The 25,759-nt window shown below is 39.6% G+C and overlaps 1 protein-coding gene across 1 annotated transcript in view; it reads left to right on the forward strand.

The window, feature by feature from the left end:
* The first annotated feature begins 3,144 nt into the window (after nucleotides 1-3,144).
* Nucleotides 3,145-25,759, forward strand: part of LOC149156646 (uncharacterized) — a 125,088-nt gene continuing 102,473 nt past the window's right edge. The window contains exon 1 of the mRNA XM_089444820.1: nucleotides 3,145-3,211. Coding sequence (XP_089300946.1) covers nucleotides 3,210-3,211 — 2 coding nt within the window. The 5' untranslated portion in view covers nucleotides 3,145-3,209. The remainder of the gene's footprint in view (nucleotides 3,212-25,759) is intronic.

Genomic DNA, 25,759 nt, shown 5'->3' on the forward strand with positions numbered 1-25,759 from the left:
TTTGCGAAGGGCTCGATTACTTTTCTTTTGAGACCGTTTCTTCCTTGCTTGCTCCCATTTTAGACGGGCTATTCTTCGTTTTAAAATGCCCCGATATTGTTTGGCATTGACCCAAACCCACTTCCCAGTTTTGGCGGATGAGGCAATTTTCACTTGTCCTAAATCATTTGTCTCCACATGTTCTGAAATTTCTGGTTCCTTTGTCATGTTTGAATGCATTTGCTACTGCTTGCTTGCTGCTCGATACTTCTGCTGCATAAAAACTCCCTGCTCTCACAATGCTCACTATTCACCGTTCACTGTTCGCTGCTCTCACTGCTGCCCACACTGCTCTACTCTGCTCATACTGTTGACCACACTGCTCACCACGTTGCTCAATGGTCGGACAAAAACCTCCAGAAAATTCAAACCCGACTGCTCCTCCAAATTCAGTGCTCCAAATGAACATGGAGAAAACTCAGGTGAACAACATGCCGAATTGAGTGGTGACTGCCTAATTAACGCAAGGTGGAAGCGACTTGGCTGTAGATGATCTCTCTGTTGCAATTCAGAATGCTTATAATTGGCTACAAACTGCCATTTCATTACCTCCACGCTTTTTCTCCTTTTTGAGCATAAACAGGTAAAGGATTGTTTGTAAACACTGGAATTGATCATTCCCTGACGAGGGTGTTCTCACTGTCATCGGTTCTTGGCAGGAGGCAGAACCAAAATGAGAGTTTCTCCTGACATTAGTTTTCCAACCACAATTATAATTAACATGCGGGTATTATGTTTGATTAACTGGGTGGCGACCCTCGACGTTAGAGCCTTTCTCTACACCTAGCTTTGCATGCCCCTTGTGTGGCAATGAGATGGTTCCCAAACCTGATTTCACCTACCCAAGTCTGATCGAATTAAGCGCGAGCAAGTGGGAGGAGGTGGTAATGTGTACGATAGTGGTTTTGGTAATGAAATTCTTTTTGTTTGTTCTGAAATGGATCACCCCTCTCATGGTGGATTGGCCACAGATGGAAAATTCCCTAACAAATGGGAAAAGTCTATTTATGAGCTTATCATGTTGAAGCGTTTGAGATGGCAAAGTACTGGTTTGGATTGTACACTTGGCTCGCGTTGTTGAGCACTCCTACTGCTCATGTCACTCATCAAGCCCAATTTCCCATGTCCGTGCCATATTATATATGCATGGTCCTGGTCTTAGGGTGGTGAAAATATTGTGTTTTGGTTGTTGTTGGTTTAAATCCTCAATCATTAATCTCTTTATGGTGGCCAAGAGAAGTTTATGCTATAGTAATTGGAGGTATGCTTTCATTGTACTCTTCATGGTTGATCATTGTATGGTTGCGTTTTTGTCTCTCCAATTCTGGTTATTGCTTGGTCCTATTGTCATTAAATGTAAGGAGGTCAACTCTCCTCCGGGTCATCTGTTGTTTCTCCATAAGTGTCAATGTTCTTTGTGCTCTTTTTACACAACTTGGGGACTGGTCCATCCTTTGAATTAGTGGCAGTATTACCCTCTGTAGCAACACAGAACTCTAACCCCGTCGGGATTTTGTTCAGTTGCCTAGTGTTGGTCTGTGGAGTGTGGTACCCTAGTACCTTCTCCATTTGGTTTTGACAATGGATATGGCCTCACTAGAACTCCACTATTTCAAACATTTCTAACTCATTTAGCTTTTGGCTCACACAAAGTTTGGGTTTCCAGAAGTTTGGGTAGGTCTCTTTTCGGGAATGTGGTGGGCTCCTATTTTTCTTCTTTTGCCCACATATAGTTCTCTTTGTTTCTATTATAGGGTCTGTGGTTTGTATTGTATTGGGGTCTTACCATCCCTTTGCTCTGTCCATCTCCATCGTTCAGTTTTCTAGGGTCGTCTCTTCTTGTTTTGTTTGCAAGTTATATGCATATATGGCTCCTCGATAAAGACTTCCTAGTCGCAAGGGTGGTGCACCTGGGTCATCCTCTTCGCAATGCCATCATTTGTTCAGATGGGAATCAATGGCTAATTTTTTTGAATCAACTCCTCTAGAGGTCAGAAAGGAAATTCTCCACTTGGAGGCCAAGGAGTTCGGTGTTATGAATATTATTCTGATTCAGAGATTGGAGGTAATAGCCTTAAGTCGGTTCCTGATCACAGGAAGTTTCGTAAGAGAAGACTTCACTCACTCCATTCTATCACCTTGCATCGTCAGTTGGAAACTCTACTAAGCATGGTAATTTGAGATAAGCAAGTAGACAACTACAAGCTGTTTGCAGGTCAAGAAGAATTTAAGTGAATCTTGAGGGACATCAAGTATAACTTGGATGATATTGTGGTTAGGTTGACTCGAGTGGAGCATTTTGTGGTATCTGATTCAGAGACTGACTCAAATGACCATCAGGAGGTGCCTACAGTCATCAACACTCCAGCGCAGACCACTGCTCATGTAAACCCTTCTCCTCATTCACAAGTTATCATTTTGGACTAATAAGTCCACCATGCACACCATATCAGTGTTTATTGTGGGTTAGAACTTGTTTTTTGTAAGCAATCTTATGATGTTTTGTCGATATTTCCATTGGGTTGGACATGTATTACTACATTTTGCTTCTAGCATTTTGCATGGTTCAATGAAAGCCTTAACGAAATTGGAAGATCATAGTTGACTATGTTGTAGTTTCCAATGTTCCTATATTCGAGTAGAGTAGTCCCATCTTGCTAATTTTATCCATTATTAATTTGGTTATCCCATGCGATAGTTATGATCTCCCAAATCACTTTTTTAAATATATGAAAAATTTCCCATATAACACCCTCTCCTACTAATAAAAATCAATCAATCCAAGCCGTTAAAAAAAGAAAGTGTAATGGATTGTTTCTCCCCTTTTTATTGTTCATTTTCTCCCTCACAATCAAATTTATAATTAAATTAGTGTAATGATGCTAAAAATGATGAGTGCACTGCTGAAGGCTTTACTTGAATCTTTATTGATGTCCACGTGTACGGGGTTTTGCAACGATTTTGTTTATAAATTTATAGTTAAATTAGTGTAATGATGCTAAAAATGATGAGTACACTGCTGAAGGCTTTACTTCAATCTTTATTGATGTCCACGTGTACGGGGTTTTGCAACGACTTTGTTTTTAAAAGTCAGTCCCACTTAGACAAGAAACCTACGAATAACACCAAACAGAGATCCAAATAGAAAAGGCAGCCGGGCTTCGTCAACGATGTAAAAAATGATCGTGAATGACGTTCACATTCTCCTATGAATTCTTATCTGATTAGCATACTTATTATATTACACTGAAAAAATTCAAACGAGCACGGAATTATAGCATTTTCCGTGTTTTTTTCGGGGTTGGAACTTGGGAATGGCGTAATTTATATGGTTTTTTATTTCCCGGCAATATCCCTCTGTTTTTGTGGATGCTTTATATCCCTGGACTTCTATAATCTCGACTTGCATGATCTAGTTGACTAGATTAAGTTTATAATATTTCATTGTTCACACGATCTTCAAGTTACAGGAATGCCCCTTTACAGCTTCTCTGTCTGGGTTGTGGATTCCTTTGACAACAGTTTTTTCAGTTTTCATAACAGGACCTATTGGACTGATCTCTTTGACTTCTAAGCATTTTTGGGTTCTTTGTCTTTTGACTGATTGAGCAGTAGCCAGAGATTCAACCAGGTCAGTACTAATTTCTTTGACTATGATCGTACAATACCATAAAGCAGAGAAAACTATCAAATTATTCTATTTATTGATAGCACTGTATATCCATTATATATATTATTTTTTTAAATTATTAATGGGAACAATAAATAGTTATCTACCAATCGATATCATGGGTTAATTTGCAGATTACTTTCAGTCACTTTATAGACATGGTTTTCTGTATGCTGTTAGATTTTTCCCATGAATAGATGTTGGATGCGGAAATTTCAAATTAGCAGGGGCTTGATGCTTGGATGAGTTTAGATATTGGACTTCGAAACATTAGAGATGTCTGTCTCGCCTTGGGAAGGTCTTCATATATCCGGAGCAATTCTATTTATAAGGGTTGACATTATCATTGTGTTACTGGGCTAATGTGCTCTTTCCTGAGAGCTTGAGAGGGGTTGCTCACTTATATTTGATCATGGAGCATGGTTGCTCCTATTTGATTGTGATATTGCGGTGGAGGCATATTACCAGAATTGGTTCATGATTTGACTCATGGCGTTGAGGTTCGTTTATGGTAAAAGATCCCAATGTTGAACCCTTGGGGTTAGCCAATGGTAAAAGGCCATCAAGGAGGGCTTACTCATAACTAGTATGCAAGCGTGCTATAGAAGTCTTGGAGCACAAGTTAAAATAGGTGTATTAGCAATGTTTTCCAAGTATTTGATTGAAGCTACAAGGATTCTGCAAGAACAAGACCTAAGTTATAATGCTCGTAATATTGTGTTTAAGATGACTTGAGTGGACAACTGAGACTTATTTTGATGCTGAATAACTTATATAAGTTTTAGGCTGTGCTTTTGATATTATTGCCAAGACTACGGTCACTGCATATAATTTCATACAATTATGAATTAGAGATTCATATGTGTTCTAGAATGGAATCTATTAAGATTCACTAGGTTGAGCTGTTGCCAGTGGCCAGCAATTCATAGTGACCTCCTGGCAAACTTGCAAGTATGATGTTGGACTGGTCTCATTCATGTGGACCCTGGTCACTTCCACATTGGGCAGGTTGCCTGGAACTCTGGCTTTACAAACTAACAATGGCCTGTCAACACGGTTGCGGTTCAGTTGTGTAACCAGGGAAATCTCCTCGAGGCATGGATTAATAGTTGAGGCTAGACACAAGTCCTAGTTGTTTTGCTGGAAGAGTATTCCTGTTGCAGCATTTTGGCCAAGCCAAAGTACTTGTATTTGGTGATTGATCCGAAACCAGATCCAAACAAAAGTCAAATGCTTAAAATAGCTCAGCAACGAAGGAAAACTTGGCAAGATCAGAAGGTTGGCTAGGAATAGAGGTTTGAGCCTACAAGGTTGATGACGAGGACAAAAAAACAGTTTACAGTGTGAAGGGGGCCATGCTTGCCTCCAAAATGCTGCATACCCAAGGAAAGCATAAAATAATTGAAGCATCAAAAAATTAAAAGAAGAAAAAAGACAAATGGCAAAGGAACAGTGAATCGGAATGCTGCCAGCAAATTCCAAAGGAGGAAGAGTGCTGGAGTTATGAAGCTGAAGAGTCGGGGATGCTTGGCCTTCCAGATGCTCCTGGCAAGCAAATTCAGCCTATAAATGTCTGCATAGCATTGGAGAAAAGGTTCTTTGGCAAAGAAGAAAAGTGTCTCTGAGAAGATATATGGGATTCTAATATGTATCCTGAGAGTCAAAATACCATTGTAATTCTGCAATCGCTGAGAAAAATGGGCTGAGTAAAGCAATTCAATACTGGTTTTCCGGTTTGTATTTCTAGGGTTAAATCTTTGTGGTTATGGTGTGATTCATTGCCGCATGATTGAGTTTATGTATGCTTGATTCTTCTTTGGGTTTAAATCTGTTGTTTGGGTACCGTGTAAACCACAAGCATTACCCGGTAACTCAATGATTCTCTAGCTCTGTTGTTAGTTAAAGCCAATCACCAATTCGTTTGATCATAGGGTTAAAATATGCTTTGTGAGTTTCATTAATTCTATACACAACAACTGCAGCTTGATTCCTTGCTTAATTGAGTTGCATACATTCCCCAAGCCTGTGTTCGTTGGTAGATTAACCACTACTTGATTTCTCTTTGGTTAGAGTGTTGGCATAAGGAACGAGTTTGAATGGTGTGTCGGTTCTGTATTACAGCGCGTTTGGGTTATTTATTACATAAACTCATATTTGTGTTTTCTTGAGGTGCCAAGGCCAATGCCAAAAGAGAACAAACACTCTACAGCTCTGTTATGCCAAGATCAACCACATCTCTGCATTCAAGATATATCTATTCAAGCAATACTCAAGATCAGTGTTGCACGAAGCGCACCCCCCCCCTGGTTCCAAGCCCCGAAGTGCGTCCCGTACGGAAACGCCTAGGAAGCTTGGCCGGAAGCGGCGCTTCCGAATTCGGAAGCGCCGCTTCCTGGAAATTTGGAAGCGCTGTATGGAAACGCCGCTTCCTGGAAATTTGGAAGCGCTGTACGGAAACGCCGCTTCTGAAACGCCGAAGTGCGCTTTGTACGGCGCTTCGGGCGTTGGAAGCGTGGCGTTTCGGAGGAGGAAGCGTACGCTTCCCGTACACTTCCAGAAAAGCTTCCGAAAAAGCGTTTAGAAAATCGTTTTTTTTTCATTTTTTTTTAATTTTAGGTGAGTTTGCTTGTTGGGGGTGGGTCCACCTTGGGTTAGGGTGACGAATGAAGGCAAAAAAAAATATAAATATAGCAGATGCTCCCTCATGGTAATGTTAAATTCTTAAAGTAAAAGGATGAAAATGAAAAATAAAGGAGAATCTCTTTTATTTTTCATTTTCATCCTTTTACTTAAATTTTTAACATTACCATGAAATGACTCAGGATGTTTGAGAGTGGTTCCAGCCTCATTGGACTTCATATGGAGAAAATAGAATTTCATATCCTATTCAAAATTCAGCAGACTTAACAGTTTTCAGGAATTCAGGATCAATGGGATTGTGGCATTTCATTAGATTATATCAAGTATGAAGGTATGCGATTAGCATTTAATCAAGAGCACCAAGCCCTATATGTACCCTAGTGTTGGTGGTGTTAATTGTTGAACTCCTTTGTCACGCGGCACGCCCTTAGAAAAAATTACCTTTCAATCAAGTCAAAATCATCGATCAAACATGTTAAGCTTTTTCTACCATATTTTAAGTCTTGAATTAGATAGTTTGATCAAAATTGGGCAATGTTGACTAATATCCCTAGACAATCGAGGTAGAGGCAAAGGCTAGACAAGAGGAGAAGAATCTAGATTCTAGATCATTAATGTACAATGGATGTTATATCTATCTTGATTTATGCAAAAATATGCATGTTTTCATGTCTTCTACAATTAATTTGGTATTTGGGATGTTTGTTTTGAGTATAAATGCAAATATATATATATATATATATATATAGCAGACGCTTCCGCGGACGCTTCGCTTCCTAGATTTTTGGAAAATGACGCTTCGGCGTCCCCGCTTCCAAAAAACGCCTCCGCTTCGCTTCCGCTTCGTGCAACATTGCTCAAGATACACATATTACTGCCGTAAACTTAAATTTGAGTAATGCAAACTATTCAGTAAGTAGGTAATGGACCCTAAAGTTCCTATATAACATAGGCAGATTAGAGCATGCTCGGTAAGCCTAGGAACTTTCCAGCACAAGCATTTTTGGATTTTCCATTCAAGGTTTTCTCCTTCAATTGCCTTTACTCATGCGTACTCAAATTAATGGAAAAGTATAACATGGGCCAAAAGATTAGTCCTATGATCCATCTAATGAGAAAGAAAGAAAACATTTATAAAAGATCCTGCACCTTAGAGAGGAGCTATTGTCTAGTACTTCTATTCAAATTTTATTTCCAACAAAACTATAGAATGACTTTCCAAGTTGTTTGTGTTGTGGGTCTGACTGACTTTTCAATTACCTTTTAATTACTTATCAGATATTTGAGGAACTGTTCATTTAATTATCAATTCGGTGTTTGTATGAACTTTTGAACTGTCGTGCACTATATATGCTAGTATAATCCTGTGAAATTGTTGATGAGGTTGTAGTATTCTAAATGAATGTCACAGGGGAAGATATTAAGATACTTTCACAAGTCACCAGAAAAACCACACCACATTTTTGCAGGAAAGTAAATAACACACTTCTACCTAGTGGGCTTAAGAAGATTGATGTTATAACTCCCAGCATAGGTAGAATTACTAGTCAAGTTGCAGGAAAGTAAATATTAGTCGTCTACTTAGTGGGCCGAGGAATATTGACGATGTAACCCCCAACACAGGTATACACACCATTAAGGAAAAAAGTAAATCACACTGGCTTTCAAGGGTGACTTGTTCAAGGATTTAGATGATCTTAAATTCTGTAACAGGAATGCACATGAAATGCAGTGGCTAACAAACTACAATAAACAAACAGTTGTAACTTGTAAGAGATTCAAACCACACTGTGCTATAAAGAATTACACCATGAACTGAATTAATAATTGCAATTTTTGGAAGACATGGTAAAGTAGAAATCAATCTGAAAATAGAGTAATTAATGGAATCTGTAAAACAAAGCACTGAAATGTTAAATGCGGAGTTGCAACAATACTATATATCACGAGTTACAACTATGATCGCACACAAATTGTAGTAATAGTCAGTTCACAAGTTATAATGATATTAATTAACGAGTTGCAGCAATGTATACATTTGAGAGTTGCAACACTATGTAAATAACAAAGTTACAACAATATTAAATATTTGAGTTGCAACAAGGTAAGAAACAAAAAGGATTGTAAATGAAACTACAACTACACTATAAAGTTATAGACAGTACGTGGCTAAGGAGGGGGCCTTACTTCCTTAGGCGAGGAACTGGTTAATAAAACAGTAAGACACTAATCAATCGACACACCATTAACTCAAATTGGAACAGAATGAAAACTTGTACGGCGGAAACTCAAATTACAATCACAATTCTCTTGAATTAGTTGATTCTCTGACTACCAACTCTTCCAGCTTGAATAGAGCATAGGCTTTTGTACATGATGTTAAATACCTAAATTAGCCCTAGGCCCCTAGGATTTTATGGACAACCATGAGAATTTGATTGTTCTATCCAGTTACAAGGATTCCACCAAAAGATGGAAAAATTGGGAAAGAGTTAACCTGTTCAACTATGTGACAAGTGGTGGTTGGGTCAATCTTTCCTTGTTGAGCGACCAATTTCCTTTGTCACTTTCTTGATTAGGAGATTGATCGGTTGACTTCTTTGGGCACTCTGTGTTAGAAAATCAGAAAGGCAGAAATATTCTCTTATGTTGATAATTACTTGTGATATTCTTGTAGTCTTATTAACTTTCTTTATGCTCTTTTATCTTCTTTCATCAGGCAATCATCAAATCAAAACACGAAGATCAACGACACCAGATATAGGCTTTTAGCCAGAGCTAAAACCCCTCTATAGGGGAAAACCCAGCCAAACTCTTCCATTCATAAATTCAAATGAAGTTGAGACAAACCAAGACCTTCCTCCATCAAGTCAACTTTCCAAGATGATTCTGCGAACTTCAGTAGTCTCCTCTTGCCTCCCATCTTCAACCTAGCAACAACACAGAATTTTTGGCCCTCAACTTCTAGAATTTCGGCCTTACTACTGATCCAGGTGGATATTGGTGGCCACCTACCAAGTCCACCTGGACCCCCACCATTGTCTTTCTCAGCATTTTCAGTTTCCTTAATTGTAGCACAACTTACTATTTTTAGCAGTTTTTCGGGTCCTGAACTTCCGGAGCCGTTTTGAGGCCCTAAACGACGTTTTTTGGGGAATCCGGGGTGTTCCAACAATGATAGTGCTTGGATAGATATTTCTAATGAGCTATTGTACGCGTCAAACGAAGATCATATGCCAAAGTTACGACCCCGGGAAGTTGATGTACCAACTTACCCCCAAACGGGGCCCACAGTTTGGCGTTTCATCTCCTAGGGTTAGGTTTTGGAATGTTAAGGGTTTTTCCATTGTTTCTCAACAATAAATAGGCCTTCGAGCCTCATTGTAAGACAGTTCAGAGGCATGTAGCCATCACATCTCTTCTCAGAGATAAGCTACCATCGCCCTAGCTAGTTTATTTCCATTTCTGTCTGTAAGCATATTTCAGTATTTTCCATTAATGAAATGAAGTATTATTTCCGCTGCATCTTTGTGTATATGGTTATCTCTGTAATTTGTTGCGTTCCTGTTTAAATCCGGATCAGTGGTATCAGAGCGGTCTGCTTTTTCTTTGTTTTTTTTTGCATGTCCCCAACAAGGTCGGGATATAAGGAGTTAGGGCTTGAACTGGTTGAACCTTTGCAAGACCAGCCTCGCAAATCCCGACGGCCTCCCATGGCGGACGAGAAGAAAGACGAGGGGGCAGGAGATCCCATCAAAATCTTGCTCGAAGAAGCGCTCGAGCGACAACGGAACGCGATGATGGACAGCTTTGCGCAGATCCTTCAGCGGCTACCCAGAAGCGGCGCATCGGCTTCCAGCAGCTCCTCTGGAAACGCCACACCCTTTAAGGTACAAGTTAATTTTGAAATCCCCATATTCGAGGGTCAGATAGACGCCGATGCCGTAGATAAATGGTTAAATCTGCTAGAGGGTTATTTTTCTGTTCATGAATTTTCGAGTCGGGAAAAGATTGTTTTTGCTCTTCTCAAAGCAGCCCCCCACGTCAAGGACTGGTGGGAAACCTACTGCGAGCAGAAGGATGAAAGTACTGGCTCACTATTTTCAGCCGCACCCACCTGGGATTCGTTCCGGGATGCCATCAAGGAGCAGTACTACCCTGTCGGAAGCTATGAGGATGAATACATAAAGTGGACCACGCTGCGGCAGGGAAGGGACCAAGACGTGCCGGAGTTCACCAATCTTTTCCATACCCTTCGCACAAAGTTGGGTATCAAGGATTCGGAGCAACATTTGATACTCAAATACCGTGGCTGCCTGCACAAGTACATCCAGGAAGAAATACAGTTCCTAAACATCCCCTCGCTCGGCGCAGCATACCGGTATGCCGTCAAGGTCGAGCAGAAGTTTAAACAAAAGAAGCGAGACTTTGGATCTGCGAATCCAAAGCAGGGGAAAGGTGCCCCTAAACCACAGAACAAAGGACAAAGCCAAGGCGGGACAGCCCAAGACAACCAGCCGAAGCTGCAAGCAAAGAGCAACGCCGCGAAGCCGAGAAAGGACACTGGAAAATGGTGCGAGTTCCATAAGAGCTCCACTCACAACACAAGTGAGTGTCGGGCCAAGCAGTCACTGGTGGCTGAGCTAAAGGTTTCAGAATCAGATGCATGTTCCGACTCTGAGTCAGAACCCGATAAGGGGTATGAAAAAGGGAAGCAGATCATTGATGCGGATCCCAGCGCCACTGTTGCTACCGCAAAGATCCAGAAAAATGAACCCGAAGATCCAGAGGAGGAGGAGCGTCTCTTCCACTCCCAGATGTGGGTAAAGGGCTCCCCGATACAGTTCATTGTTGATAGCGGGAGTCAAAAGAACCTCATTTCGGCAGAGGTCGTGAAGCGGTTGGGCTTACCGACCACAGCACATCCACAACCATACACCATTGGGTGGCTTCACCAAGGGCGAGATCTTCGCGTGAGCCAGCAGTGTCGCCTTCCATACAACATCAAGCCCTTCACGGATGAGGTATTGTGTGACATTGCTCCCCTTGAAGTTTGTGATGTATTACTAGGACAACCATACTTGTGGAAGCGACATGCTGTGTATGAATCAAGGCCCCGTGCTGTTATTATTACATTGGGAAATAAGTTGTTCAGGATACCAGAGGTAGCACCACCTGCCGCCATCTCTTTGATTACTGCAAAACAATGCAGTAAGATCATTTCCAAAACCAGGAAATTTGTTTTCCTGATGATACGCCCTCAAGGGAAGAAGAAGACAGTGGCCGCGGCCTCCAAACGGGGTCCCTCTGCACGGCAGCTACAGATGGACAAGATTGTGGAGGAGTACGAAGACATCTTCACCTCCCCGGCAGGGGTTCCTCTGCACTGTCAAGTCAAGCACTCCATCGATCTGACCCCAGGTGCGCCGCTACCCAATGGACCAATTTATCGGCGCTCCGTTCTGGAGAACAATGAAATCAAGAGGCAGATTCAGGAGCTCCTGCAGAAAGGTCACATCCGTCCGAGTTCTTCGCCCTGTGGGAGCCCGATAGTGTTGGTACAGAAGAAGGATGGGACGTGGAGACTCTGTATTGACTATCGGGCGCTGAACAAGATCACTGTCCGTAATAGGTACCCGATCCCGCGGATTGATGACCTCCTAGACCAACTAAAGGGGGCGAAATATTTCAGCAAGATCGATCTGAAGTCAGGATATCACCAGGTACCAATTGAACCCTCAGATGTGTGGAAGACTGCCTTCAAATCCAAGGAGGGCCTCTTCGAATGGTTGGTCATGCCTTTCGGATTGACGAATGCTCCTGCAACCTTTATGAGGCTAATGGATGACATCTTGCGGCCATTCACCAACTCCTTTGTAGTAGTATACTTGGATGACATTCTGATCTTCAGCCAGAGTTGGGAAGAGCACCTCCACCACATCCGACAGGTTCTCCAAACACTGCGGCAACACAAGCTATGTGCCAATTTGGAGAAATGCACTTTTGGCATGACCGAGGTTCAGTATCTGGGATACATCATTGATGAACAGGGGGTGCATGTCGATCCAGCCAAGGTCCAAGTCATTCGGGATTGGCCCTCTCCAACCACTCTAACAGAGCTCCGCAGCTTTCTAGGTCTTGCCAACTTCTACCGCAGGTTTGTGTTGGGATTTTCTCATATTTCTTGGCCCTTGAGTCAAGTCACCAAGGGCGGGGCGAAAGCAAAATTCTTTTGGTCTGAATCTCAACAGAAGGCATTCAGGGAGTTGAAGGATCGCCTCTGCACGGCACCAGTGCTCGCGTTACCAGATTTACAACAACCATTTGAGGTCGAGACAGATGCCTCTGACTATGCTATTGGGGCAGTCCTTACTCAACATGGACATCCAGTGGCATATCACAGTGAAACACTTTCAGACACAGTCCGGAAGTACCCCACTTATGATAAAGAGATGTATTCCATTGTACAGGCCTGCCGACAATGGAAGCATTACATTTTGGGGAAGGAAACGGTCATCCACACAGACCACCGACCTCTGCAGTTCATACAGACCCAAGGGAAATTGCAGAATGATCGCCATCAGAAGTGGTCTACATACCTGCAACAGTTTCACTTGAATATCAAGTATAAAAAGGGCAGCACCAATAATGTTGCAGATTGCCTCAGTCGACCACCGATCATGGCGCTAACCACCGTGCTCAACTCTTGCGGGCACGAGACTTCTGATTGGCCACTTCTCTACAAAAGCGACCCAGAATTCGGCCACACATACCAGACACTCTTGGAGGGTCGGCAGGTTGCAGATTTTCACCTCCAGGATGCCCTATTATGCCACCTCGGTCACCTTTGTGTTCCTTCAAGCGAGCGTGCCAAGATGATTTGGGAAGCACACTACAGTCGGGCTGCTGGGCATTTCGGGGTCGAGAAAACAGTGGCAGTACTGCAAAACTATTTCTATTGGCCGAATCTTCGACAGGATGTTGGGAAGTACATCCGATCATGTACTGCCTGTGCCATTGCCAAACCGACCATTAAGAAGCAAGGCCTCTATACCCCGTTGCCTACCCCTAGTCGACCTTGGGAATCCATCTCCATGGATTACATGTCAGGCCTTCCTTCCACTAAGCATGGAAATGACTGTGTTTTTGTGGTCGTCGACAGGTTCTCAAAGATGGCCATTATGATGGCCTGCAAGAAGAATATCACAGCAGAAGCCACTGCTAAACTCTTCTTTGAACGAGTGTGGGTGCACTTTGGGATCCCACAGTCTATCATCTCAGATCGGGACAGTCGGTTTCTCAGCACCTTTTGGTCCAGTCTCTGGTCAATGCTGGACACCAAACTCACGAAGTCCACAGCCTTCCATCCTCAAACTGATGGCCAGACAGAGGTTGTCAATAGGATGATTGTGCACATTCTGCGCATGTATAACTCAAAGCATCCACGCACATGGGACGAGAGCCTCCCCTACGTTCAGCACAGCTACAACCGAGCTCTTCACAGCTCCACTGGCCATAGCCCTTTTCAGGTGGGTTTGGGATTCCAGCCACTATGCCCCATTGATGTGGCCATGCCACTTGCAGCTACTCACATGAATTCAGCTCATGTCCAGTCCGAAACAGATAAGGCCACCAGCTTCATTGAGCGCATCCAACATATTCGCCAGCAGGTCCATGACATTCTTGAGAAATCAAATGCCAAGTACAAGCAGCGACATGATCAACATCGGGTGCCACACAAGTTTCAGGTGGGCGACAAAGTCTGGTTGCATTTGCAAAAGGAACGCCTTACTGGAGCCTATCGGAAATTGAGACCACTCCGATATGGTCCTTACACCATTACTAAGGCTATGGGAGACAATGCATTTGAGCTCAGCATTCCCCCATTCCTTGGCCTGCACCCAGTATTCAATGTGGACCGCCTTCGGCCATACTTTCCACCATTGCTAGACACATCCGACATTGCAGAACAGCTCAAACCCACAGAATTAAATCCAGATTGCATGGAACAAGCTGCAACTGATCGGATCATGGACACACAGATCAAGAACACTCGCCAACAGAATATCCAACTGTATCGAGTTGTCAAAGCGGGCCAACTCCTTCAGCAGGGCAAGTGGCTCACCAGGGAACAAGTTCAGCAGAAGTTTCCTCATCTCATGGAGGAGCTCAACGCAATGGGGACCATTGCTTCCTAAGGGGAGGAATGATCCAGGTGGATATTGGTGGCCACCTGCCAAGTCCACCTGGACCCCCACCATTGTCTTTCTCAGCATTTTCAGTTTCCTTAATTGTAGCACAACTTACTATTTTTAGCAGTTTTTCGGGTCCTGAACTTCCGGAGCCGTTTTGAGGCCCTAAACGACGTTTTTTGGGGAATCCGGGGGCAACACGAGTCCATGGAATGGACTGGTGTTGCCCGTTCCAACAATGATAGTGCTCGGATAGATCTTTCTAATGAGCTATTGTACGCGTCAAACGGAGATCATATGCCAAAGTTACGACCCCGGGAAGTTGATGTACCAACTTACCCCCAAACGGGGCCCACAGTTTGGCGTTTCATCTCCTAGGGTTAGGTTTTGGAATGTTAAGGGTTTTTCCATTGTTTCTCAACAATAAATAGGCCTTCGAGTCTCATTGTAAGACAGTTCAGAGGCATGTAGCCATCACATCTCTTCTCAGAGATAAGCTACCATCGCCCTAGCTAGTTTATTTCCATTTCTGTCTGTAAGCATATTTCAGTATTTTCCATTAATGAAATGAAGTATTATTTCCGCTGCATCTTTTTGTATATGGTTATCTCTGTAATTTGTTGCGTTCCTGTTTAAATCCGGATCAACTACAGATCTGAAATTTCGGCCTCCCCAACAACCCAGAATCTTCGCACGTGTGGTAGTAGAGAGAGAAAATTCGACTTCTTTTGCTTGACAAAGACTTCCTACTCCTTCGCTAGGTTTTCCTTCTTCTTCATAGGGATTTTGCTCCTTTCTTCCTCCAGTACTGCAGATTGAACTTGCTTGAGATGTGTTCCAAATGAGGTCGAGTTGCTGCCTTTATATAGTGGATTCTGCCTCCCAATTAGGCCGACTTGTCCAGGTTGAGCCTGACTTGGTGGAGGAGGACTATAAGACCTAATTTACATGAAAATAAATTTCTATCTTGATAGATAAAGCCCAAGAAGGGTCTTTTACATGATGACGAAGACAATTACTCTTGAGTCTTGACATAAACCCTAGAAGCCTACAATGGAGACTTTGACCTAAAAATAATTGACCTAAGCATGAAACCCATGCTTTAATAAGTCAATTTCTTTTACAATAAAAATTCTTTTTCTTTCTTTTGACAAATACATTACATTATGACTCAAATACAATTATGAAAACTGACACTAGTTACATTTTTCAACACTCCCTCTTAACTAGAGATGTATTCATAATTACATATATACAAGGTACATGGAAGATCTCAAAATGATATGCTTTATGAAGATTCACAACACACAGTACTATAGATTAGATACTTGACTAGGGTACTCTAATTGGGTGGGACTAAGGTGTACTCAAGCTTTAGCCACTCTTGGTACCATCAGGCTTTGAAGCTCTAACACCAACCCAAAGATCTAGGTGCGTATCCAACATCTGAGCTCCAAGACCAACGCCACCCTCTCTACTTCGGGATCTAGACATTAACGCATAGGCCAGCCAGATGTCCTCCCAAGCATCTTGGTGTCCCAAGATGCTTTATCTCTCCTAATCAACTCAATCAGATATATATTCACCAATCCAAGCATGCTTCAAACGTTCAACATTTTTACGGAGAGATCCTGCACAATCACAACCCCAATTAGTAATAAACCTTCAAATATATATACAAGTAAACACAAACCTTTGGGGTCCTTAATCATTCTGATGTTACTTATATCATCATCAAGTTATCCAAATACAACTTGTCAAAAGTTTTCTTTCTTCTTTCACTTCTTCAGTAGCACCAAATACAACCTCAATACTTCTCAAGTCTTTTGTTTGCAAATCTATCTGTAGTACTTTCATTCATTCTTCAGTTTCATTCTTTCTTCAAGGTATTTACTATGACTGTCATAATATGTCCTCCCTCTTAACTGGGGAGATATACCCTTTCTTCTATCTAAGCTCCCTCTCAACTCAACAGTTTCCTTCTTTTATAGCATTGGAGAGACTTCAACCTTTCAAGGCTTCATTTCTTTCTCATGGCATCAAGGTCATCTTGATCATCATCATTCTTATAGCTTCCTTCATCATGCTCATTATTATTATCATCTTCAATTATGAACATCTTCAACATCTTGAAGATTATGTACCTGCAAAACTTTAATAGCAAGTAAAACCAAATACAAATATACATAAGCATGAAGTCAACCATATCAAAATCATGTTATTGCAGTGGAAGCATCAAAACATTCAAGCTTTAGACATCAAATACCTAAACCTAGTTAGGTTCATAATTAGCAAGGGTCACATCTTTTATATACTAGACTTCAACATCTTGCTAGGGTTTTGTCATAAACCCTAGACTCCATCTACGAGACATAAAGCCTTAGATATCAATAACTCAATCAAAATATCAATCTAATCATAAAGTTTCAACGATGTGATTTTAGAATTACATGTCAAAATCTACTAGGGTTTGTTGTAAACCTTGGATTTCATCATCAAAACTAAATCACATCAATAATCGAAAATAATATATTTATGGGGTTTCATTATCATGCCCTAGAATATCAATCTCTACTAGGGTTTTGTTACAAACCCTAGATTTGAAAAACTAAAACATGAATATCAACAATTAAGTTAGCATACCAACATTTCATCTCTAGGGTTTCATTATTATTTCCTTATATCAATTTCTTTCTATGATGTAAACCCTAGATGCAAACATCAAATTCCAAAATTAGATAACAATTTTGACTAGGCTAGGGTTTTGATCATACAAAAGAATATACACCTAGGTTTTCATTCCTAGGATCTTCCTATAACTATTACAAGGGTTTTTTCATAAACCCTAATTCACCAAACCTTGAAGATCTAAGGTTTCATTATATAAACTAGACATTAACAAAAAACCTTGAAGGACCAGGGTTTTTACCACGACATTATCAAAACCCTAAACTTCAAAAGAATATCATTTCATTATATGTTCTAGACTTTATCAACACCCCTAACTAAACTAGGGTTTCATTATTAACATTGACATACCCTTAGCATCAAAAGGTTAGGGTTTTACAGTGAACCCTAAAGGTTAGGGTTTCATCAAAAATAAACAAATGACAAGAGATAGTATAACAAGGGTAGGTTCAATCTAATTATTAATCACCCTAACAAGATTCTCTATGATTCAAAACCCTAGACGTAAAGATGTTAGTAATGTAAAGCAAATTTCAAAAGAAGAATGATCATACCTTTTGTATGAAGAAAACCTTGCAACTAAACCTGTAGTCTGAGACATACATTGAGTTGTTCTCTAACAAACCTTGTAAAGTATCATTTTGAAGGACTTCCGTTGCAACAAAGCTTCTTTTATGACTCAAATCTTTCCTTTGAAGTTTCCTCCATAACCTTTCTGTGTTTTGCAAGCTTTCCTACCAAGGAAAATATAAAGAAAGGATTATGAGTATACAATACATACAAATCTTGATGTGAATAGGAAACCAAATATGAAATATGAAACAAAGAACAATATACTTATCTTTTGGTAAAATGGTGAAGGCTCCCTCTTAATCCAATCTTTCTGAGGGATACCTACAACTTTAAACATTTTAAAAATTTCTAACAAGATATATTAGATCTATGAACTCTAGAAATTAGAACATAAAAGAAAAACATTACAAAACTTAAAGTAGAAGGATATGCAAGGGATAGTATGCCTAAGGTACTTTAGCAAATAAGTCTTTGATTTAGGATTCTTCAGTCTTGTTTTTATTGGGTGGAGCTTCTTCGACAATATTTACATGTTCTCTTTCTCTCTTCTTGTTTCTTGTATTTTCAGGACATTGACTTTTGTAGTGTCCCATCTTATGGCCATTGTAGCATTCAATATTTGATAAATCAACCTTCTTCTTTGGTCCTTTGAACTTCTTGTATACTCCCTTTTTCTTGTGATGAGCAGAGTAGGCATTTGAAGTGTTATTTTCTTCATCCTCCTTTTTGTTACTTACTAATGAGATGCGGGCTTCTTCTTGACTACATGCATTCCACATTTGTTCAAAGGTTGGTGTATCTTTCCAACTACTAATTCCTGATGCAAAAGAGCTCCAAGATTTTGGTAGACCTAGTAGTGCAACAATCATGAGTTCTTTCTCTGGTACAACTTCATCAATAGCTTGGAGTTCATCTCTTATTCTAGAGATCCTTACAAAATAGGATGATACAGTGTCATCTTTATTGTTCTTAGTTCATTCTTGAGACTAGCTATCTGACCAATGTTCTTGATGGTAAATAACTTGGAGAGGGCTTCATACATTTCTTGTGCAGAGTCTATATTGGATATGTATGGGATTAGATTGTCCTTCACTCCATCTACTATTAGATTCATGGCCAAGATGTCAGTTTCCCTGTACTTTTCCTTTCCTGCATCATTTGTAGGTTTCTTAACTTTTCCTTGAGAAAAATCCAAAACTTTATGCTTAGCAAGAATAAGATCCATCCTCTTCTTCCATGCCTTGTAGTTGGAGGCTCCTTCTAGCTTATTTTCTGTCTTCATTGAGGTTGCCATAGACTTTATAATATCTCCTTTACTTAATATCAATGTGGAAGAAGTTGAAGTCGGGATTAAATCAACAAGGGTCTAAAAATTGAAAAAGTCGTTAAAATCGGGAGGTTTTTGAAAAAGTCAGCAAAAAGTCAGCAAAATTAAAAAAAATACAAAAATATTCATTTTTTTTGAAGTTGCTAAAGAAACTACCTCACTCACGATTTTTTGGAAAAACTCCTGATTTTATCCCGACTTTTTTGATAAAATCCCCATTTTTTCAATTTTTTTTAGCCATTAAAGAAACTACCTCACTCATGATTTTTTGGAAAAACTCCCAATTTAATCCCGACTTTTTCGATTAGGAAAAAATCGCCAAAATGTCGGTCGATAAAATCGGCTAGTCCAAAAAACCAGACTTCACCGATTTTATTGCGACTTTTTCCACACTGCTAGATATGAATAGTAGGCTTTTCTTATTCCTTCCTTCTTAACCCTTCTTTCAATAGATCTTCAAGCTGCCTTTTTCTTTCCTCCTTCACCTTAGCTCTGATACCATGTTAGAAAATCAGAAAGGCAGAAAGATTCTCTTATGTTGATAATTACTTGTGATATTCTTGTAGTCTTATTAACTTTCTTTATGTTCTTCTTTTATCTTCTTTCATCAAGCAATCATCAAATCAAAACATGAAGATCAATGACACCAGATATAGGCACTTAGCCAGGGCTAAAACCCCTCTATAGGGGAAAACCCAGTCAAACTCTTCCACTAATAGATTCAAATCAAGTTGAGACAAACCAAGACCTTAGACCTGACCAAAAGACCTTCCTCCTCCACCAAGTCAACCTTCCAAGATGATTCTGCAAACTTTAGTAGTCTCCTCTTGCCTCCCAGCTTCAACCCAACAACAACACATATTTTTTGGCCCCTAGCTTCTACAATTTCAGCCCTACTACAGATCTGAAATTTCGGTCTCCCTAGCAACCTAGAAACTTCGCATGTGTGGTAGTAGAGAGAGAAAATTTGACTTATTTTGCTTGACAAAGACTTCCTTCTCCTTCGCTAGGTTTTCCTTCTTCTTCTTAGGGATTTCATTCTCTTTTCTTCCTCCAGTTACCGTAGATCGAACCTGCTTAAGATTTGTTCCAAATGAGGTCGAGTTGCTGCCTTTCTATAGTGGATTCTGCCTCCCAATTAGGCCGACTTGTCTTTCTTGAGGCTGACTTGTCCGAGTTGAGGTCGACTTGGTGGATGAGGACTACAAGACCTAATCTATATCAAAATAAATTTCTTTCTTTATAGATAAAGCCCAAGAAGGGTCTTTTACATGATGAGAAAGATAAGGACTCTTAAAATAAACCCTAAAAGCCTACAATGGAGGCTTTGACCTAAAAATATTTGACCCAAGCATGAAACCCATGCTTTAATAAGTCGATTTGTTTCTTTTGACAAATACATTACATTATGACTCAACTAAAATTATGAAGACTGGCACTAGCTACATTTTTCAACACTCTGTTGGTGATAGCTGTGCGGTTGAGATGATGTGTCATACCAACTGTCTCATAGTTGCAATGCCCTTCCCCAATGGTCTACTATTAGAGAGTTGTAGTAGCAGTTCTGGAGTGAGTTGTAGCAACAATGCTATGCGAATTGTAGTAACAAGGAGTTGCAACATGAGTGGCGACACTTGGAAGTTGCATCATCTGCACTGGAACAATTAGTTGTAGCAACCAACAACAAGGAGTTGCAACACCTGTATTCGAACAATGAGTTGCAACGACCATCAATAATGAGTTGTAGCACCTACGTTTTGCCCCTGTCTGAAGGTACCTGTGCAACTCTACCACTGGTTAGCATAGAAAAATAATTATCTCCCTAAATGCATAAGAATGAGCATTAAAATTACATGTTAAGAAGATAACTGTACCTTGATCAAAAATACATCTTTATTGAACAAAAAGGGTCTTAGGATGACATGAAAATGGGAAAAGATGACAAAAAGGTATTAGACCAATACTAGAAAAATGCTAAATTGGGCATTTGTCATCTTCCCCAGCCAAAACTATTGCATGTCCCTATGCAACCAAGTAGTCAATCTAAGTTTGAGTGGCAATGGCTTCCATGGAGGTTGCTAACATTGCAGTCAACCTCCCTTGCTTCATGTGCATGATAGTAACATTTCCTTTCTTCAACCTCCCTCCAACAGGAAAGTTCTTCCTTCATGGACATGTTGTCATCTTTTTAATAATTTGTGGAATGTAGCTATATCATTGGTAGTGGAAGTTGATGCCTACCCAATGTTTCCACAATTCTCCATACACTTAATGTATCGGTGTACTCTCTTCAAAACCATTGCAAAGTTACTAGGGTTGAATGGATCTTTTCTGTGTATGTCTTCTGTGGCTTGTCTCCAGGGCTGAATGCCTCCTACAACTGTCCTTGATAATATCTCAATCTGTACTCTGCAATTATTAATGGCCTCTTGCCTGTTTTGGGCTATAAAATTTGCATGCCTTGGGGAGTTCATCCAACTGCAATGTGTAAGAAGGACATCCTTTGGCCCATAATACTACCCTCTAATCCACAAATTGCATTTGAAGTTATTCTCTGCTACTTAATGAGCAATTTACCAGTCAATGTGGTTGTTGAGGAAAGATGCAAAAGCTCTCAGTTGAACATCTCCCACAAAAGGGTTAGGGTTCCAAATAGGGTCATGATGCAACAAAATATTGTGTTGGTATAGCTCACACAATAGGTTCTTTTCTCATTAGTACATGCATAGTAGGCTCCATGAATGTACTTGAGGAGGTATTTTCATATGGTTTGCAGGTCATTATAATTTATAACCATCCACTGGAACATGAGGTATCTCTCTTGTAAGTACATGATGTACACAAGGGAAGGAGCTCTGCAGTTAAGCGCAAATTCTACCTGTTGCACCTGCTTTTTCAACATTCCAAGGAAGCAAGATCTGAGGACTTCAAAGAATTTTTTCAAAGTCAGAATCAATAACCAGTAGTCTGTTCCATGTCATTGTAAACCCATTTTGCAAAATTATAATGTAGATGATGCTAGTAGGAATGTATATTTACGTAATAACCTAGGTAAGCCTATTATTTTGGCGACGAATTACAACCTAGGAGGTTTTTCATTTCATTGATTCCTCTGGATTTCTAAATACGAATGATCGGCATAGTTTTTCCCTCCAACCTCACCCCAAAGCTAGGGTGGAATTTATCGTCAAAGTCTTAGGTGAGTCCTAGTGTTTTAGTCGAGTCTTCTGTAAAAGTGATTTAGGAATAATTTAAGCTAATTGGCTAAATTATTTTATTACAAGTCACTTGGTCTACTAGATCATATTGTGTTGTAGAATTGGGTAAGTTATTTGAGAGTCTATAACAAACGAGTATTCCCCCTTTGAGGGTTGAATTTGTAAAATCTTATGTAAAAAATATTTTAGTGCATGGTCCCTCATACTTAGACACCATGGCTAAAATATTTGAGGGTGGAAAAATAATTAATCCCCTCAGGTTTCAATTAATTATTTTTCTGGTAAAAATAAAATTAAATCCTAAGCCAGAAAATTAATTAATTAGAGTAAAAAATTAAAATGTTAGAGAAATTAAATTTTCCAAGTGGAAAAATTCGTGGGTCTTAAAGAAATTAATTTTTGGAGGCCCCCCACCAAGGGAATATTGGAAATTTCAAGAAAAATTGGACCCTTGAACCTTGGTGGTTAAGTTAGTGAAATTTTTGAGGAAATTCAAAAATTCCTCAAAAATAATTATTTCAATGACAAAGATTAAAAGATCATCAAAGATTTATCGATGACCGAGATTATTTTGACAGGGATCAAGCCAACTAGCCGTTATTTTCCACTTGGAGGAATTTCTTTATAAATAGAAGATATTTTTCTTCTATTGGTCATTTTGATTTTGAGCTCTGCTCTGATGTAACTTTGTAAAAACTAGTGTAAAGCCACTATCCCACTGGGAACATTTTGATCATCAAAATAAAAGACTTTGGGGTGCAATTCATGGTGTCTTTGTCTCGCTTATTTGTGGTGTGTGCTGGGTACGAACATTCCTATATTGTGCTTCAAATATTAATTGAATCGTTATTTCATTTGTAGATGATAGAAACATTCTATTGTTGAGTTTTGGGCTATCTTAGGTGATCCAATTCATTGTATGTTCTAACGGTTTCTTTTTGAGAAAATATATAGAGTTTGTAGGTTCCCCAGTCCTTAGGCTCCAAGTTCACAAATTGTGAGCACAGGTTGACTATTTTTGGATTCTGAATTTTTATGTTATTTTCTAAGTTTGTTAAGGCTATGGTTTGACATTTATCTTTCAAAATACATCTAGCCATTGTCAAGATCTAAAAAATTCTATTTTTCAAAATTTTTATGTATGTTTGTATATAATTTGTAAATTATTTCTGTAAATAAGTTATTGCATTTAAGTTATTTTAGGACTGTTGGGCAACTTCTAGATCTGATGTATTTTCTACAGCCATTTATGCAGTCATATAAATTTAATAAGAATCATCAAAATTGATTGAAGAGCATCTAAAAATCACTCAAATTGATTAGCTAATTATTGGAGCTTATTTGGCATTAATATTTAGGCATCTTGTTGGTTTATTAAAGACTGAATCATTGATTTTCTGAGTTATTACAGATCTGATATACAACATTTTGAGGTCTGATATGAGCATACTAAATTTGATCTATAGTGTCTAAGTAGTCCTATAATCAAGTGAATATCATTGGAAGTTAAATGCATTGGTTTTCTAGCTTATCTTTGGCATCTTGCATCATTTCTTCACCACTGATATAAAATTGTAGACCTCTGAATACAAGGTTGCAACGATACTAAATATCATATAAGTCTCTAAAATTAGGTTAGGAAATTTTACAATTTATAATCATTCATGATTGAAGTGATTTGGGCTTAACTTTAGTCATTGGCATCTTTTACACTCTTGCATTCACATTAGTGCTCTAATCAAGTTGTTAAGTGTTTAATTGGCTAATTGCTCTAAGTGACATTGTGGATTAATGCTCTTAATTTCTCATTGTTATTACTGTCATTGAGTGGATTCATTGCTCATTGTTAAATTGAATATCTCTTGTGGATGCTATCTTGATCATAATTGTGATAAGAGATTTAAATTTCTCTCTTGTATCTAGGTGGCATATTGGTGATTTATTGATTGTAATCTTGGAGATTGTTAATGGAGTTGTCTTTAGTGTGACTTTTTGGACTTTTGGGTGTCGGAATTCAGTGGAAAAAATTTGACGTAAAATCTTGATTTGTGTTATTTAAACTGGTTTTTGGACTGTATATATGGATTCAACACCTTGAAAAACCCCTAGGGCACTTCGATTGTGCAGGGGTTACCCATCATTTCTGCCGGATTTTAGAGAAGTTAGACCGGAAAAACCCAACGGAAAAGCTTCCAAAAAGTCTCACTAAAGACAACTCGATTGTTAATTGTCTTAAGTAACATTAATCTTGTCTTTGAGCAATTGTCTATTTATACTACTGTCACGTTTCTCTAGCACTGTTAAGCTTGAACACTTTCTCTTGTGGTTGAAATTTTATTCATTTATTGTTTAAGTACCTTATTGTTCTTAATTAAAAATTATTGTCATTAAGTACTTAACAAATTAAGTAATCTCACCTTAAGAGCATTCATCTCTTGCACTTGCATTGCCTCTTGCATTGATAATTTACCTCCAAGCATAAGCTTCATTGATAGAGAATAAGACCACCTTTCTCAATTTAGCTTGAGGGGGTTAGCACCTCTTTAGTGGTTAACATGGTGACCTTGCAGTCGTCAGAGTCACAATCTCTGCAGTGTCGAAGGCATCAGGTGGTTAGAACATAGGGGGAGGTATCATTAATCAAGCCTTTGCTTGCTTCTTGTTGATTTCTATCCCACAACCTACTCTAGAGACTAGTTCCAAAATAGTTAAGAGGAAGGTTACACTTAATATAGACATCTATCTTAAAATCAACCAAGATTTTGCATTTCACTTAGCTTGTAAGATTTGCACTTCATCTAGGATAGTCAAACATCCAAGCAACGATTGTTCATCCAGTTACTTGGCATCAAATTGATAATAAACAAGAAGTTGACTCCATAAAGCATTGGTCTCACATTTAAATCTAATCTAATCTTTAAGTCTTACTAAATTTAACCAAGTAGCTAGGTCATTCAATCGTGTCTCTCGGACTTATTGGTTGCCAACTTGTCCTTCATCTTCGCAAATCTATAGGGACCACCCCCCATAGCTTGCTGTTGGGAGACAACTAGAACGGAGAGGTCAGGGATTAGAGTGACAACCCCCGACCTGAGTTGTTGTCGCAGTGCCTGTATAATCTGAGCGACAACATTTTTTGGTGCTGTTGTCGGGGATAGATTTTTTCTGTTCTTGGTCCTCACGATAATTTTCAATCTTTCATCTTTCATCATTCCTTATCCCATCAATGCCACATTTTATGGCGCCATTATATCTCTTTATCTTTTCATCACTTTATCCTTTTTCTTCTCACTAATCCTTCATCTTGTCTATCCGCACCTTCAACACCTAGACATTTCGGTTGTTTTCCAGTTTGGGTGGCGACTCCACTTATTCATCTATTTTTTCTTAGACAAGAAGCCCTCCCTAATAT

The sequence above is a fragment of the Pinus tabuliformis genome, chromosome 9 (genome assembly GCF_031772625.1).
Source record: "Pinus tabuliformis cultivar Carrire ecotype Pingquan chromosome 9, CPIR1, whole genome shotgun sequence".
Taxonomy (NCBI): domain Eukaryota; kingdom Viridiplantae; phylum Streptophyta; class Pinopsida; order Pinales; family Pinaceae; genus Pinus; species Pinus tabuliformis.